This window comes from Protopterus annectens, chromosome 3.part1, assembly GCF_019279795.1.
Source record: "Protopterus annectens isolate FY-2018-M chromosome 3.part1, PAN1.0, whole genome shotgun sequence".
NCBI lineage: Eukaryota > Metazoa > Chordata > Ceratodontiformes > Protopteridae > Protopterus > Protopterus annectens.
Genome location: NC_056732.1, coordinates 1,712,214,496 through 1,712,231,896, shown reverse-complemented (window position 1 = coordinate 1,712,231,896; position 17,401 = coordinate 1,712,214,496). Strand labels below are relative to the sequence as shown.

Genomic DNA, 17,401 nt, shown 5'->3' with positions numbered 1-17,401 from the left:
ACTGCTGCATCGTCTGCATACAGCAGCTTTGTTGATTTGACCCCTCCAACCTATTTGCTAATGTTGTCCATCACCAGTATGAACAGCAGTGGGCTCAGAGCTGAACCCTGATGTACACCCACACTCACTGGGACCCTCTCTGTGAGGCCGAGCACTGTTCATACTTGAGTCACTGGGTCCTTATACATAGTCTGCACTAATTCTACCAATGTTTCTGGGACTTCAAACCACCGCAGTACTGCCCAAATCAGCTTTCTTGGGACCTTATCATGTACTTTCTCCAAATCTAGGAATGTCCATCTGGACTCTCTCCTCATGTCTAGCTTCTTCTCAAGTATCTGTCTCAGAGCAAACATCAGGTCAATTGTGCTCCAAACTGCTCATCTCCCATTTTACATTCTACTACTCTGTGTACCATTTATCAATCACCCTCTCACGAAAGAGTTTAATGCCTCTGTACTGCCCACAGTTGTGGATGTCCCCTTTGTTCTTGTATGCTGGCATGAGTATGTTTATTCTCCAGTCATCTGGGATATGCCTTTCTCTCCACACTGCTATTAGTACCCTCAGGAGCCATTTCTCCCCATCTCACTCAGCATCTTTATCTTACCTGCTGTGACCTCATATGAGCCTGCTGCTTTCCCTGACTTCATAGGTTCATAGGTTGGTACTAGGCTATCGGCCCTAGGGCCTATACAAGCCTAGCTATAACATTTCCCTGGTTATTTCTTCCCACAGTATTTACTTCCCTGGACTCCTGTCTAGCAGGGCGACTGACGTGATCCCGGGGTGAATTTCCTATCTCCCATCCAATCATCAAGGTTCTTTTTGAAGAGGGCCAAAGAGGCGCTCTGCTTGACATGCATGGGCAGTCTATTCCAGAGTTTGGGAGGGGTCTGTGGGTTGGGAACCTACCCCTCCAGCATGTTTTGTTCATTGTGATGACAAGGTTTAGATCCCTGTAGCATGTATCTCTGACAGATTGGGATTTCTTTAGGTGTAGCATGTCCAACAGCTCTGGGTTTGACATGGCCTTGTATGTTAAGCAGAGATCGCCTCCGAATAGATGATATGTGACAGAGTATAGATGGAGTTTTTTAGACAGTCTGCATAGGGCATCTGCTTTACACCTGTGATTGTTTTAGTGAGGTATTTCTGCGGCCTTTCCAGTTGTTGCAGATGTTTTGAGAGGTACATACCAAACAGGGCATTGTAATCTATAATGGGTCTAATGAGGGATGAGTACAGTGGGACAATGACCTCCTTTTTCTGGATGAAAAGCCCTTAATGATGAGGTGTGCCAAATAGAAGGATTTCCTGACTGTTGTGGTAATGTGGGTATCGAAGGTGAGACCACTATCCACCTGTGTCCCTAAGTCTCTCATCACACTTTTAGTGTTTAGTGTACTGCCACCTATGTGGTAATTCACAGGTGCATGTTTTTTCCCAAAGGGGATAACTATACATTTCTTGGAATTGAGCTTGAGCCCATGTCTCTGGCACCAACCATCTGTTTCTGTAAGGCCCTTTTGTGGGATATCCATATCATTTGGGGATTCAATAATGGCTCCCAGTTTGCAGAGCGGCCCCAGGACTGAACCCTGAGGTACTCCACTTGTCATGAGCTGGATTTGGAGTTGGCTACTTTTACAGTCTGGTTTCTGTCGGTAAGCCAGTTGGCAACCCATCAAGTGACGTAGGGATTAATGCCCAGTTTAGTAAGTTTATCTATGATTCCAGAGTGGGGGATGGTGTTGAAGACTTTGGCAAGGTCCAGATAGGGTGTGTGGACCACCTTACTCTTGTTCACGGCTCTGAAGTTCGAAGAAGTCAATCATGTTCAGGAGACAAGATCGACCATTCACGAACCCAAACTGCATGGGGTCCACGCCAATGTCTTTGTTTATAAGTTCCATGATAATACATTCTATGGCTTCATCAGACTGATGGGGCATTAGTTCCCAGGATCCAAGGTGGATGTGGAGTGGGATAAGTACAAAGCCTGTGGTTAGGCTATGATTAAACATGACACTTAGGTGAGGTGCCAGTTCATTTTGTAGTTCATAGCCTGAGATGTCATCTGGTCCCATGGATGCTGTATTCTTAGCTTTGGAGAGTGCATTTTTTGCCTGTGTTAGGTTCATCTTCCTTAGTGCTGTTCTTACTTCTTCTAGGCTGGGCTCCTCTTCTTCTCTCATTGTAGGGGAAGTACAGCTTCTGTGGGGTTTTCTTCAATCCCTTATGAAGGGTGCTTGACTATCTTCTTTATCTTTGCCTTGCAACCTTGTGCCCCTTACTGAGTCACTTTCCAGAAGTTGGTACAATGCCTCCAATGCCTTATTCTACTGCAACTTTGTTAGCCAACCAGTAGTCCCTCCGATGCCCTATTCTCTTAGCTTCGTTGTTAGCCAACCAGTTGTCCTTCTGATGCCCTATTCTATGGCAACTTCTTTCTTAGCTTCTTTGTTAGCCAACCAGTTCTCCTTCCTAGCCTGGTCAGTCTTTTCTGTCACCCATATCTTCCTGCACTCCTTTTCCTTTTGATGATGTCCTGGACTTCTGCATTCCACCACCAGCTTTCCATAAGCTGTTTTCAGGTGCTGGCATGTGCTGCTGCCCACAGCTCCATTCATTGATGAGACTGAGATGGAAACACTCAGCATGTTTTTTGGACATGGGAGAAACCCCATGGAAACACAGGGAGAACATGCAAACTCCAAACAGACATTGGTTGGAGGTCAGGATCGAACCTTGTACCTTGTGCATGGGAGGTGAAGAAAGCCATCTGGTCTCTAAGAAAGGAAAAAGCATGCCAAAAATATCTGCACAAAATCTTACACATTATGTATCATTCTAACATTACTGCTTAAAAGTTGTTATTGATTTTACTACATAATGCAGTATTTTTGTAAGCAGATCAGCTGCTTTGGAAGAAATGTGTTGACAAATTAATGGATTATCACAGCCATTATGTTTACTTGATAGTGGCTGTGACAACAATTTTAACAGTTATATATTCAATGATATTTTGGGAATCATTAACTCAACCAACAAGCATCACACTTTAAAGATGTTAGTTTGCTTTCTCAAAAAAAACTCCGGAGACTCAAGGGCATATGCTTATAGTTATGTTTTTTTTTTTGCCTGGGCTTGGAATAAATAGCATTTCCAGAAGAATTTTTCAAAGCTTTGTGAGCTTTTTGAAGCAAAAATCAGCACAAAATTAATATTAAAAAAAACAAAACTCTTATTTTATTTATCTTCACAGTCAATTTTGTACCATGCTAAGCTATCTGCTGTTCAAAGGACTCACTTTTGATTGGTAAGTTTCAGTTTTGGCTTCTTTTCCACCCTTCCAGCCTTTTCCTTTCCAAATTCTCAGCTCAGGCTCCCTTCTAATCTGCTCTCACTCCTTTGCCTGATCCTTTCTCTGGTTCTGTCTCTGCATGTAATGCTCATGTGTCTTGGTCTTGGTCTCTCTCAACAGACCCCAGACTGTTTGTTTCTCTAGCCCAGGCTCTAGTCTCTATGGCTCTATCTGTATGCAACCATTTCTTTTATAGGATGGAGAGACTTGGGCTCCTCCACTTGGAACAGGTGTGGATCCTTCTAGATTGCCTCAAGACTGGAGCTCCATATACTTCACATTGGTCACTAGGGGGGAGAGATACTGAGATTTAATAGTAACCATTGGTCCTGAAGCACAGAGTCCAAAGAAATAAATGTCTAAGAATTGTGCTGCATCATTACTTGATGAAGAAATCAAGAACAATTCTTGCTCAGCTATGACTGTTAATGATTGTATCATATTGTAGGAGCAGAGTGTATTCTCACCCTAAAGAGGTAAAGGGTCATATTTTCATGAATTGCAAAAGAGTGACAAAATAGCATGGTGTCAGCAGTAAGTGAGGCAAATCACTGTAGCTGCAAATAAATAAAGGGGGGGGGGGTTGGTGGACATGGAGTTATGATTTAAAGATGGAAGATATAGAATTATGATTTAAAGATGAAACTGACGACTGTCAATAGTAAGACGTGTAGGTATGGAATATTATCACTGGGTAGGAATGTCATAGTGTGAACCCACAGAGATTGGGAGGTACAGAATAATGTCAGGAGGAAAATATGTCACCATGTAATTTGCTAGTGGAAAATATGGGTATAGTATAAAAGCAGTTAATATGCATAATATCACTGTGTTAACAAGCAGCTCTGAGGCTAAAATGGGAAGCACAGAAATTATTCAAAACAAATTTAGAAAAAGCACTAGTTAGTTCTCAGATCATACTCAACAAATGTTTTTAGTTACTGAAAGGACTGTGCAAAGAAATATAATATAATCCAAGTTGTTAAAGATATCAAAACTGGTTATATTTTATTTCAGGAGATCTTTACCCACATAAAAGTTTGGCAGCAGCCATTCACGTACAGTCAAGCATCCTTCTGTGATAAAAAAAAAGTCAGTAAGGAAAACGTTCCAAAAACTTTCTCACTGAATGGAACTTCAATCAACTGGACCACAGTAGAATGTGATAAGGTGCAGTTGTGAACATGACCAGAATGTGATAAGGTGCAGTTGTGAACATGACCGTATTCATATTTTACAATCAAATTTGGCACTGGCATTTTGGTGCACTCAGCAAGAATTAAACATAAGCATTGACAGCTGAAATGGGTAAACAGTTATCTGTGACCATTTCTAAAACAGAAGTTGCATTTAAAAGAAATCTCACCAAAGTTATTCTTGCGCTTAAATTAGGAAGAGTACTTTAAATCTAGGTTAGCACTTGCAATTTTACTAAGAAAATTAATGATTTGTATTATCTAGTCACATCTTTTATCTACAGTGGTGTACAAATAAGACTGTCTCCTCATCTAGGGCTGGTAACCAATATTTAACACTATGTATTCCCTTATGTTATGTTATGTATTATGAGGCTGGACAAATTACTGTTGTCTTTAGCTTACATTGCATTTATAACTTTATGGCATTCTGTCATATTACATAGCGCTGTAGCAATGTTCTGTTCTTTGTGTGTGTTTTCCTTGTATTTGATTGACGATAGCTGAAGTTGGCCAGCATTTGGACAGGCCACTTTATCAATTACCATGCAAGGAAATATTGAATAAATAAGCACTCCTTGCTCTTTTTGCCATCTCATTCATTTATATGATCAATACCCAAACAAGGGCATGGCACAACTGATTTTATTGTGTGGCATTGTATGAGGTACACCTGTACTGTAATGTCAGCTGTGCAGATTGTGTTATGAATGAATTCACTGGGATATGTCTGGGAAATGTAGTATCATATGGAAACATAGTTTAGTGTAATACTAGAAACAGACAAACACATGCCATTGTGTCAGTGGATAGGCTGCTATAACATCAAGCATCAAGAGTGCTTTTACCAGTACAGAGAACAGATATATTACATAGCTGTTAGAAAAATAGGAACAGAAGTACCCACAATGTATGCCATAAATGTCACTACACTAGCAAACTGGGGTAAAAAGAAGAACTGGATGACATCTACTTTATTGGGTAGGGCACTATAAAACCAAGAGAAAGTAGAAAAACACAGCATTTTTCCAAAGATGGCAAACCACAAAAAGAAGCGCATAAGACATTAAGGGATACAAGGGCTAAAACGTTATGCTGGAAGAGCAATAACATAAAAACACTGACGATGAGGACATACGCATAACATCTGGTGAAAATAATTGACATGAACATAATCTATATATTGATGCTGGATGAAAACAAACATGTTCTTTCTCCCAATCTTAAAGGAAATCAAAATTACCCTGCATCCCTATTTTATGTGAGGGAGATTATGACAGCCCATATCTGTAGCGTACATGTCCTGACTTTCTGATCATCATCTGCTGTGGCTTATTGAGGACGATTGTACCACTCTGTATCTGGCAACCCAAATGAATAGGTATTTTCCTGAGTTTGCAAACACTAGCTGATTTGCAGTCAAGATTCTTTATTGCCCTGATTACTCAGGGATGTCAACAAAACAGTACAGTTCTTCTCTTTTGTCATGTGTGGACATCATACAGCAATGTTATCTTCATAAAGGGACAGCAACAGAAGGATAGCCCATCCAAGCAGTAGTCCCAAATTATGCAGGGCAAAGAGGAGCCATGGCCTGTTTTGCTTGCTGTTCATCATTGCAGGAAGCTGCAAAAATAAGATATGCTGTTAGGAAACCGTGTTCACAGCACCTAAATAAATCATGAAGTATTCATAACAATGTTGAGGTAAGGAGACATTTAGAAAACACACAAGTAGACATAACAAAATAAAAAATACCATACCACCAAAGGTAAAATTGCCACAAAATAGAAACACCTAGGATGGCTATGAAATGCAACAACATTGCTACTGCACCTGTGATGAAGAACAATTCAATGAGCATAAATAATAGGGAGTGAGGTATGGAAAGTTCTGGGAGTACATCATGAAAAGTATAAAGAAGGGAATGAAGAATAAGAATAAAGAAATGGTACGGAAGTGGCTGAAAAACACTCGAAACATGAGCCACAAAGCATCATAGAAAATTATGAAGTCTACATCACATGGGATCATCCATTGCTAGCAGTTCAAAAGGTAGATGCTAGAAAATCAGATATAGTGGTCCAAGAAAAGATGACAAAAGTAGCACTGACCATTGAAAGCACCACACCCAGTGACTACAGTGTCCTGTGTACAGAGAGACACAAAGTCATAAAATATCAGGATCTGTATGCAGAAACGAGAGCAATGTGGAAGAAAGATACTCAGGGAGTTTTAATAGTAGTAGGAGCAATGGGTCTTATAAAAAAGAATCTACAATCATATTTAGATATGTTACTAGTACATGTAACTCCATACGAATTGCAGAAGGAGTCATTACTGGGCAAATTGGAGGGGCTGTGAAGAGCACTTCTGGCTGACATCAAATAGTAAAACAATACTAATTTCATGAACTTTAATCGTACTTTGATGTAGGAATGGGGTCCATTCATGTATTAGTATTAGAAACCCAAAAGACTTGGAGAAATTAAAACAGGGAATAAGTTACATCAGAGAATAAGGAGTTTTGGGAAAGGACAGCATTGCCTGAAAATCAATATATGATATTGATAAATGAATATAGTAAAGCAAGTAAGAGGACTGTCACTATTGCCACAACACCACTGTGGCCACTCTTACAAAACTACAGTATAGCCACTATTAAACACCATTTTCATCACTCTTAAAAGTACCACTGTACCTCTCTGAAGGACTACATCTCTTGCAAGTGTTTTTTTTTTCTCTGTAAATGATACCTCTCAGCTGTCCCTCATTACTTAGATTGTCCCTGAATTTGTTTCATAGTGTTTGGTTATCCTGATAACATTTGTGGATTTATGGTAAAATACAAAGTATTACAGTCACTAAATAATGATAGTCATTTAAATGTCAGACCTTATACTCTCCAGAAAATGCATGCTAATATAAAATATCCTAACCTTGCAACATTTATGAGAGAAATATTTGAAATCTGTCCATGATTTTAAATCATTGCCCCCCCCTTTTAAAAAATGCATGCTAATGCAAATTCTATTAGTCTAGCAACTTTCTACATAAATGAGAGAAACATTTAAATTTTATGCATGATATTAAGTCTTTGCACCTCCCCCCTAATTTTTGGATGTATTCTTGAGTCTGGAGCTGAGAGTTTCATCACTATGCAGAGTACATTACTTAATTTCCCTTACCCTCTGCTTGCCGAATGACTGGACTGATAGATTACCAGTTGAATTTGCTATATCTCACTCTTTTCTGAGCTCATTAGTACATTATAAGTGGATAGTTTGGCAATACTTTTGAAATCCAGAACTTAATATCAAACTTGATGTCCACAGACATTAAGATGCCTGCAACTTATCCCTAAAATTAACCATACCAAAGGATAAAATGTCAGAAAGACAAATATTTAAGTAATACCCCCAAGGGAGAACCAGGTAAGCTAGAATATTTACTGTGTAATACCTTAAGCCTACTCTAGTGGAGGCCCATGGGATACATGCAAATTACCACTTAATGACATATCAGTGTTTTGGTTACATGCCAATTCTCACTCGGTCTCTCTTACACACACAACCCAGTCTCTTAGCATATATACCGATAGAGAAAGCCAAAAAAAAAGAGGGGACAAAAGAATATTGCTCTTAGAAAATTGCTAGAAACACAGGATTTGCATTATCATGCGTTTTTGAAGGACATGATATTTGAATGAACATATCCATTATTTAGTGACTATCATCTGCTTTGATTTGTCAGAAATACACTAAATGTCTGAAGAGCAGTTCAAAAATATGAGGTACAATCAGATTGGACACAGCTGACAGCAATTACTCTCTCATTTTCTCTCTTTCTGTCTCCCTCTCACACACACACACACACACACACTCACATTCTCATATGCAATGCACATTGCTAAGCCATTGTTTCGCCATTGTTAAAACTCCCTGTGCATCTCTCCCTTGTCTCAGGCATCCTTCCACCATTTATTTCACTTTCCATTGTTCTTTGGATTTCAGTGGGAGCCAAGACAGGGTACTGTATCATGCACATAAAGACAGGGTACTGTATCATACACATAAAGACAGGGTACTGTATCATGCACATAAAGACAGGGTACTGTATCATGCACATAAAGACAGGGTACTGTATCATACACATAAAGACAGAGTACTGTATCATGTACATAAAGACAGGGTACTGTATCATGCACATAAAGACAGGGTACTGTATCATACACATAAAGACAGGGTACTGTATCATGCACATAAAGACAGGGTACTGTATCATACACATAAAGACAGGGTACTGTATCATGCACATAAAGACAGGGTACTGTGTCATACACATAAAGACAGGGTACTGTATCATGCACATAAAGACAGGGTACTGTATCATACACATAAAGACAGGGTACTGTATCATGCACATAAAGACAGGGTACTGTATCATGCACATAAAGACAGGGTACTGTATCATGCACATAAAGACAGGGTACTGTATCATACACATAAAGACAGGGTACTGTATCATGCACATAAAGACAGGGTACTGTATCATACACATAAAGACAGGGTACTGTATCATGCACATAAAGACAGGGTACTGTATCATGCACATAAAGACAGGGTACTGTATCATGCACATAAAGACAGGGTACTGTATCATGCACATAAAGACAGGGTACTGTATCATACACATAAAGACAGGGTACTGTATCATGCACATAAAGACAGGGTACTGTATCATGCACATAAAGACAGGGTACTGTATCATGCACATAAAGACAGGGTACTGTATCATGCACATAAAGACAGGGTACTGTATCATGCACATAAAGACAGGGTACTGTATCATGCACATAAAGACAGGGTACTGTATCATGCACATAAAGACAGGGTACTGTATCATGCACATAAAGACAGGGTACTGTATCATGCACATAAAGACAGGGTACTGTATCATGCACATAAAGACAGGGTACTGTATCATGCACATAAAGACAGGGTACTGTATCATGCACATAAAGACAGGGTACTGTATCATGCACATAAAGACAGGGTACTGTATCATACACATAAAGACAGGGTACTGTATCATGCACATAAAGACAGGGTACTGTATCATGCACATAAAGACAGGGTACTGTATCATACACATAAAGACAGGGTACTGTATCATGCACATAAAGACAGGGTACTGTATCATGCACATAAAGACAGGGTACTGTATCATACACATAAAGACAGGGTACTGTATCATGCACATAAAGACAGGGTACTGTATCATACACATAAAGACAGGGTACTGTATCATGCACATAAAGACAGGGTACTGTATCATGCACATAAAGACAGGGTACTGTATCATACACATAAAGACAGGGTACTGTATCATGCACATAAAGACAGGGTACTGTATCATACACATAAAGACAGGGTACTGTATCATGCACATAAAGACAGGGTACTGTATCATACACATAAAGACAGGGTACTGTATCATGCACATAAAGACAGGGTACTGTATCATACACATAAAGACAGGGTACTGTATCATGCACATAAAGACAGGGTACTGTATCATACACATAAAGACAGGGTACTGTATCATGCACATAAAGACAGGGTACTGTATCATACACATAAAGACAGGGTACTGTATCATGCACATAAAGACAGGGTACTGTATCATACACATAAAGACAGGGTACTGTATCATGCACATAAAGACAGGGTACTGTATCATACACATAAAGACAGGGTACTGTATCATGCACATAAAGACAGGGTACTGTATCATACACATAAAGACAGGGTACTGTATCATGCACATAAAGACAGGGTACTGTATCATACACATAAAGACAGGGTACTGTATCATGCACATAAAGACAGGGTACTGTATCATGCACATAAAGACAGGGTACTGTATCATACACATAAAGACAGGGTACTGTATCATACACATAAAGACATGGTACTGTATCATGCACATAAAGACAGGGTACTGTATCATACACATAAAGACAGGGTACTGTATCATGCACATAAAGACAGGGTACTGTATCATGCACATAAAGACAGGGTACTGTATCATGCACATAAAGCAAAAGCTTTTCAGCAATGATGAAAAGTGTTGTACAGACAAAAATATGTTGAAGAACACTTTCAAGATCTGTTTTTATGGTTGTCCTATTTTGGTAAATAAACTGGCAACTTCTGTATGTAGTTTAATTATATACAATTACTATATCAGAAAAACAGAATACAAAAATTATTAAATTTGGAGTCCCTTCATAAAATTTAAGTAACACAGTCCTACAAAGAAATTAATTAGTGCTGCCATACAAATTCTTCAACAGTCTTAATCATATTCAGAAAGGAGCTGATTTCAGGAGTAATGTATGGTATATGGAGTAGTTAGTTAAAGAATTTAAGAATTATTAAAATATAGAAGCTTGTGAATTTAAGAAAACATCAGCTAGTATGCATTGTTTTCTTTGTCTAACACTTCTTGCTTAGCTGAGTGCCTACTAGGGTTGCACATGTACATTTTTATGCAGGCCCATCCATATGTAAGCAGTTGTGACCTGCAAAAATATGAAATATGGCAAGACTTCAAAGATTTTAGGGCAAAACATATTTACTATGATTTCTCAGACAGTTGTATAAAATAATTGCTTTGTGTCAAACATCTTTATATTATTTAAAACTATAGAAGTAACTCAGAGGCTATAAATAAAAATTGTTCTTATGGTGAAAAGCGAATTGTAGTCCTTTACTTTGATTGTGACAGTAATTTGTCTTTTTTCAAAATGTCACATTCCCAGAAAAATATCCCACATTGAGTGTCTGAAAAGGTAGCAACCCTACTGTTTATCTGTGGCAGAATAAATCAACGAGATATCTAAAACATTGTTAAGGTTTTCGTATTCTGATTACTAAGTCTGGAGACAATAAAATGAAAAGAAATCACAACTCCTTAAATATATAACAGTCTCAATCCCTGATTAAAGTTGGTGATTCACTTAAACAAGTTTAAAGCGATGTTTTTATTTTATTTAAAAACATTACCATGTACTGATACGAGCTGCTATGCCGCTTTAAGCAGGTTATATCATCATATGCATGTCTGCATTAATTTTCAAAAAATGGCACATTATTTATTAAATTACTCTCTTTCCTAACATGTATGATTTAGTGAAAGGGAATCCAAAGTGTTGACTAGTTTCCTGCAGCAGGTAATTCAAGTTATTAAACCTTTAAAATGGTATCACAGCTAGTTATTACTATTCAAATAGTAATATTAACAAGCAGAAAGTTTTTTTTTGTAATAGAAAGTTTCAGTATTTCAAAAGATTTCTGTGTTCTCATGACTTGGGTAAGACGTTAAATGATTCTACCATTAGTAATAACATTTTCTTCTTTTTTCAGTAAGAGAAAATGAACCATCTGAAAGCAAATTCATAAAGTATTATGTAGCTTATCTTTTTTTGTTTTTAAACAAACATGGCACACTTGAACAGACAATAACTTCATTTAACTTTGGAGTAACAAGTAATACATTAGAGAAGCTGCTTGTTAAGAGTAAACTTAACACGCACAGTTCACACTTCAAAGTGTAAAAACATTCTTACATGTCCAGATGTTTGTAATGCTGAAAAATTACAAAGTAAAAATGTTAAACATTTAATGGCAAACTGTTGAGCTATATGAATCAGACAAACCACAGAGGACAATGCAGCATGTTATGAATAGAGTATTGACAATAATAATCCTAAATACTACAGAAATGAGTAATTAAATAGCTGGACTTCATGTGGAGCAACCACAAGTGTTTAAAAATAGGGGACAAATTTGTGTGAAAGATGGTGTGGACCGTATGTTTTTTGTTACAACTTTTTTCAATATTTTAAGTGATGAAATTTGTGAACTAGTTAAATATTATTGGTCCTTTTTAAGGAAAGATGATAAGTTAAGTGAAATAATTAGTAGCCAGCTTTTATCTTTTATAGAAGGGGACAGAGTTTGAGGGATAAGTTGGTTAAGTCCTATTTTGTGGTACCTGATGAGAATATTATGTTTTCTGTAAAATGTGTGGGGACAATACCTTGCAATAATTGTAATGTATGCAAATGCATTGTTCCTAGTTTTGGTAAAATTAATGGAAAAAGATTTGAACCGAATAATAAAAATTTCTCTTGTGATACTGATGGTATCACATATTGCCTCAAATGCCCCTGCAACCTGTTTTACATTGGGCAAAGTAAGAGTAAATTTAAAGTCAGGCTGCAGGAACACATTAGGGACATTAAAAAACAGAGAGCAGAAAGGTCTATAGCTATGCATTTCATGTATAAGCTGGTAGTGATTCCTCTGTAATACGGGGTACAATTTTAAAAAATGTTTTTGTCAGAACTGGTGATGCTATGTTGATAAAAATATATTGTTATGCAAAGAAGCATTATTTATTTTAAAATATAATACTTTTTTACCAGAGGGATTGAATCATGAACTTAATAGGTTCATAGGTAGGTACTAGGCTATCGGCCCTAGGGTCTATACAAGCCCAGCCAAAAAGGTACTCTGGCTTTTGCCATCCAAGAAAATTATTTTCCTGTGCCATTGTCGAGCAGAGCCACAGAAGTGATCTCCGGGATTAATTTCCTATTTCCCATCCAATCATCAAGATTTTTCTTGAGGAGTGCTAATGAGGAGCTTTGTTTTATATAGATAGGTAGTCTGTTCCAGAGTATGGGAAGTTTATGAGACAGGCATCTATCCCTCCAGCATGTTCTGTTTATTGTGGTGACAAGGTTTAGGTCCCTAGAGCATGTAGCTCGGAGGGATTGGGAATTCTTTAAGTGGAGCATGTCCAACAGCTCTGGGTTTGACATAGCTTTGTATGTTAGGCAGAGATCACCTCTGAGTAGGTGATATCCGACAGAGTAAAGCTGGAGTTTTTTTAGACGGTCTGCGTAGGCATCTGTTTGAGGCCAGTAATCCTCTTTGTGAGGTATTTCTGCGGCCTTTCCAGTTGCTGTAGATGTCTTGTGAGGTACATACCAAAAGGGGCGTTGTACTCTATAATGGGTCTAATGAGTGATGAATAGAGGGGAACAATGACCTCTTTTTTTCTGCATGAGAAACCTTTTGTGATGAGGTATGCCATGTAGAAGGATTTCCTGACTACTGTGGCGATGTGATTATCAAAGAGAGACTACTGTCCACCTGTGTCCCAAGGTCTCTTATCACACTTTCAGTGTTAAGTATACTACCACCTATGTTGTAGTTCATGGGTATTGAGTTTTTACCAAAGGGGGTGACAATGTACTTTTTGGCATTGAGCTTGATGCCATGGCTTTGACACCAGGCATCTGTCTCAGTGAAGCCCTTTTGTAGGATGCCCACATCATTAGGAGTTTCGATTATGGCTCCTATTTTGCAGTCAACTGCGAACTTTATTAGCCAAAGACCTTCTGTGTTAGCCTGTACTTCAGAGAAGTAGATACCAAACAGGAGAGGACTCAGGACTGAACCCTGTGGTACTCCACATGTCACTGGTCTGAAATCGGATTTGGAGTCTGCTACTTTCACAGTGTAGGTTCTGTCAGTGAGCCAGTTGGCAACCCATCTTGTGACATAGGGATTTATACCTAGTTTAGTGAGTTTATCTAGAATTCCAGAGTGGGGGGATGGTGTCAAAAGCCTTGGCAAGATCTAGATAAGCAGTGTGAACTACCTTACCCTGGTCTATGGCTTTGGTGACTGCTTCAAAGAAGTCTATCAGGTTTAGGAGACATGATCTGCCTTTTACCAACCCGAACTGGGTGGGGTCCAGAGTTTGGAGATTATCAATGTCTTTGTTTATAAGTTCCATGATGATACATTTCATGGCCTTGCAGACCAGGTTCATCAGGCTAATGGGGCGGTAGTTCTCAGGGTCTATGGTGGCTCCCCCCTTGTGGAGTGGGATAACCATCGCTGTGCCCCATTCAGTGGGCACAAAGCCTAAGGTGAGGCTATGATTGAACATGGTACTTAGGTGGGGTGTCAGTTCGTTCTGTAGTTCATGTAGAATGCAGCCTGTGATGTTGTCTGGTCCCATGGATTCTGTGTTCTTGGCTTTGGAGAGTGTGGTTTTTACCTGTGCAGCCATGATTACAGGAACTTTGCATTCTTCCAGTATAGAGATGGGCTCTTTAGGGGGTGAGAGGGGAAGTAAAGTTAGCACTGAACCTACTGCCAGGATGTTGGCTATATCACTTGGGTCTGTATAATTAGTGCCATTGTGTTGTAACTCAGAGCAGATCTGAGTGTTGCCATTGAGATTCTTGACATAGCTATAGAATGCTTTGTGGTTGTCTTTAGAATCAGTGGTGATTTTGTTTTCGTAACTAGCTTTGGAGGATTTTATCAGGGATCGCAGCTTCTTACTGAGGCTGACCAGGGAGCTCCTCCACTCATGGGATTTTACTCTCTTTTGCAACAGTTTCTTCCTTCTGTTGTACAGCTTGTTTATGACAGGGGACCACCAGATTGGCTTCCTTTTTTTGGAGGATAGTGTCTTGGTTCTGTTTGGGATAGCACAATACATGCACTCATGTAAGTGCTTATAAAGTGCAATTGTGTAGGATTCTGTAGTCGTAACTGTATTGTCCATCTGCATGGGTGTCATGAAGTTCACCACTTCTGTCTTAAGAAGCATGAAGTTGGCTTTGGAGAAAATTTTTACCATGGTTTCCTTAATGAGGGGTGAGGGCAGGATGTGGATATCTAGGGTAATTAGATTATGGTCAGATCAGACCAACGAGGCATTGACTTCAGGTGTGGAATACCTTTCATTGATGTTGGTAATGACTAGATCTAGGATATTGTTGACCCTGGTGGGGGTGTGGATAAGTTGATTCAGGACATTGGGTTTATAAATTCCAGAAAGCGCTGAGCGAAGGAGTTGGTACATGAGTAGTTTTCCCAGTTAATGGTGGGGTAGTTGAAATCGCCCATTATTATGGTGTTTGGTTGAACCCTAATATTTCACAGTATATCAAGAAAAGAGGAAAGTGAATCCTGGGGCATGGTGGGGGATCTGTAGCAAGTTACAATTTGGATTGCAGTTTTGCCCAGAGTTTGTTGCACTTGGATAATCTCGGCTGCATTATGCTTGGTAGCTAGCCTGGAGGTATGGGTATCCTTAATGAATATGAACACACCTCCGCCTTTGGTGTTCCAGTCCAGGTTACATGGCTGAAAAGTGTGGTATGAGTTATAGCCTGGTAGTGCAGGGGTGCTCTCTGGAGCCTTGAACCAGGTCTCAGGTACTGCACAGATATCGATGTTCTCCATTTTAAGGAGTGCCTCGAGTGAAATGGAAATATTTGCTTTAATTAGCTATTTATTTTATTATTGTGTTTTCTTGTTTTATTGTAGAGCAAAGCTGTATATATAAATACACACACACACGCACACACACACACATATATATATATATATATATATATATATATATATATATATATATATATATATATATATATATATATATATATATATCTGGGAAGTGATTATTGTGAATGTTACTTTTTTAAGGCTATTTGGCTGAGGCACTAAAGTGCAATACAATTTTGGATCTGCAATTGGGTTTAAACTATTCCTGGCTCCACAAAGTCTGCTCTTCACTTTTTTCCTTAGAACTGCTCTATCTCTCAATTTAAACACCATATTCTCATTCTAAAGCCCTTCACTGGTCCAATTAAGTAATCCTACAAGTTAGCACTATTAAACCATAAGCACTACTTACTCTTATACTCTCTACAATTACCCTGTCCTCTATTGGTCCATCTTAAATTCAGTTTCCCTATATTACTCTAGCATGTCCAAAGGTCAGTCAATGGTTTCCTCTCCAGTCCAGCTGGTGAATCTGGGAATTTTGAGGAAATGTTACAACTGTCTCATGTACACGGACAACCCTCTCCTCCTCCAAACAGGTTCAAATATATGTGAGAGATGCAACTATTTAGCCAAACTGGAGGCTGAGCTCTCTCATCTTAAAACTGGTGTAACCAGTCAGGAGGAGAAGGTAACCTCACACAACACAATTCCAGTATCACATAGTCCCACCACATCAGTGAACCAAACACATAAATGCACAAAAACATACTCGGAGGCTCTAAATAAAAATCTACCTAAGCAACAGAGACCTCCAAAGCAGACATCCAAGCAAACGCTACCTCAAAACAAAACACGCACAACACATAACCCACAAAGTCAGTGTGCCAAGCAGCCACAGCCCTTAAGGCTGAATAACACACCTGATACTCTTGTAATAGGTGACTCTATTGTCAGACACACTGACGTCCCGCTCACCAGGCTGAATAAAGAGAAGGTCACGGTGAGCTGCCTGTTGGGTGCTAGGATCCACCACATAACGCAAGCACTCAGGTCACTCCAAAGCAAATACAAATATGACTCAGTCATTGTACATGCTGGTGTGAATGACCTGAGACGTACCTCCCTGGACTACATGAAAAGAGACATAGAGGAGCTCTCTGATCATGTAGCCCAGGCTGGTATGACACTGACCTTGAGCAGCATCTTACCCTCACCTAGAATGATGCCACAGTACAAAGACAAAATGATCGATTTTAACAATTGGCTAAAATTTTGGTGTCATTCAAAGGGGATCCAGTGTCTGTCAGCCTGGGATGACATGCTCGACAAGCCACGTTGCTTCGCTAGGGATGGCTTGCACCTGTCACCACTGGGCTTTCGGATATTGGCAAAGGCTCTTGCCACCCCCATAGTCCCTTTTTTAGGCAAGGCTCAAAAGTCAAACCCACCCC

The 17,401-nt window shown here is 39.2% G+C and overlaps 1 protein-coding gene across 1 annotated transcript in view; it reads right to left on the bottom strand.

Moving 5' to 3' along the window:
* Positions 1–3,223: 3,223 nt before the first annotated feature.
* The window catches only part of LOC122798635 (zinc transporter ZIP4-like), a 457,341-nt gene continuing 443,163 nt past the window's right edge, over positions 3,224–17,401 (bottom strand). The window contains exon 12 of the mRNA XM_044067722.1: positions 3,224–6,189. Within this exon, the coding sequence (XP_043923657.1) occupies positions 6,061–6,189 (129 nt within the window). The 3' untranslated portion in view covers positions 3,224–6,060. The remainder of the gene's footprint in view (positions 6,190–17,401) is intronic.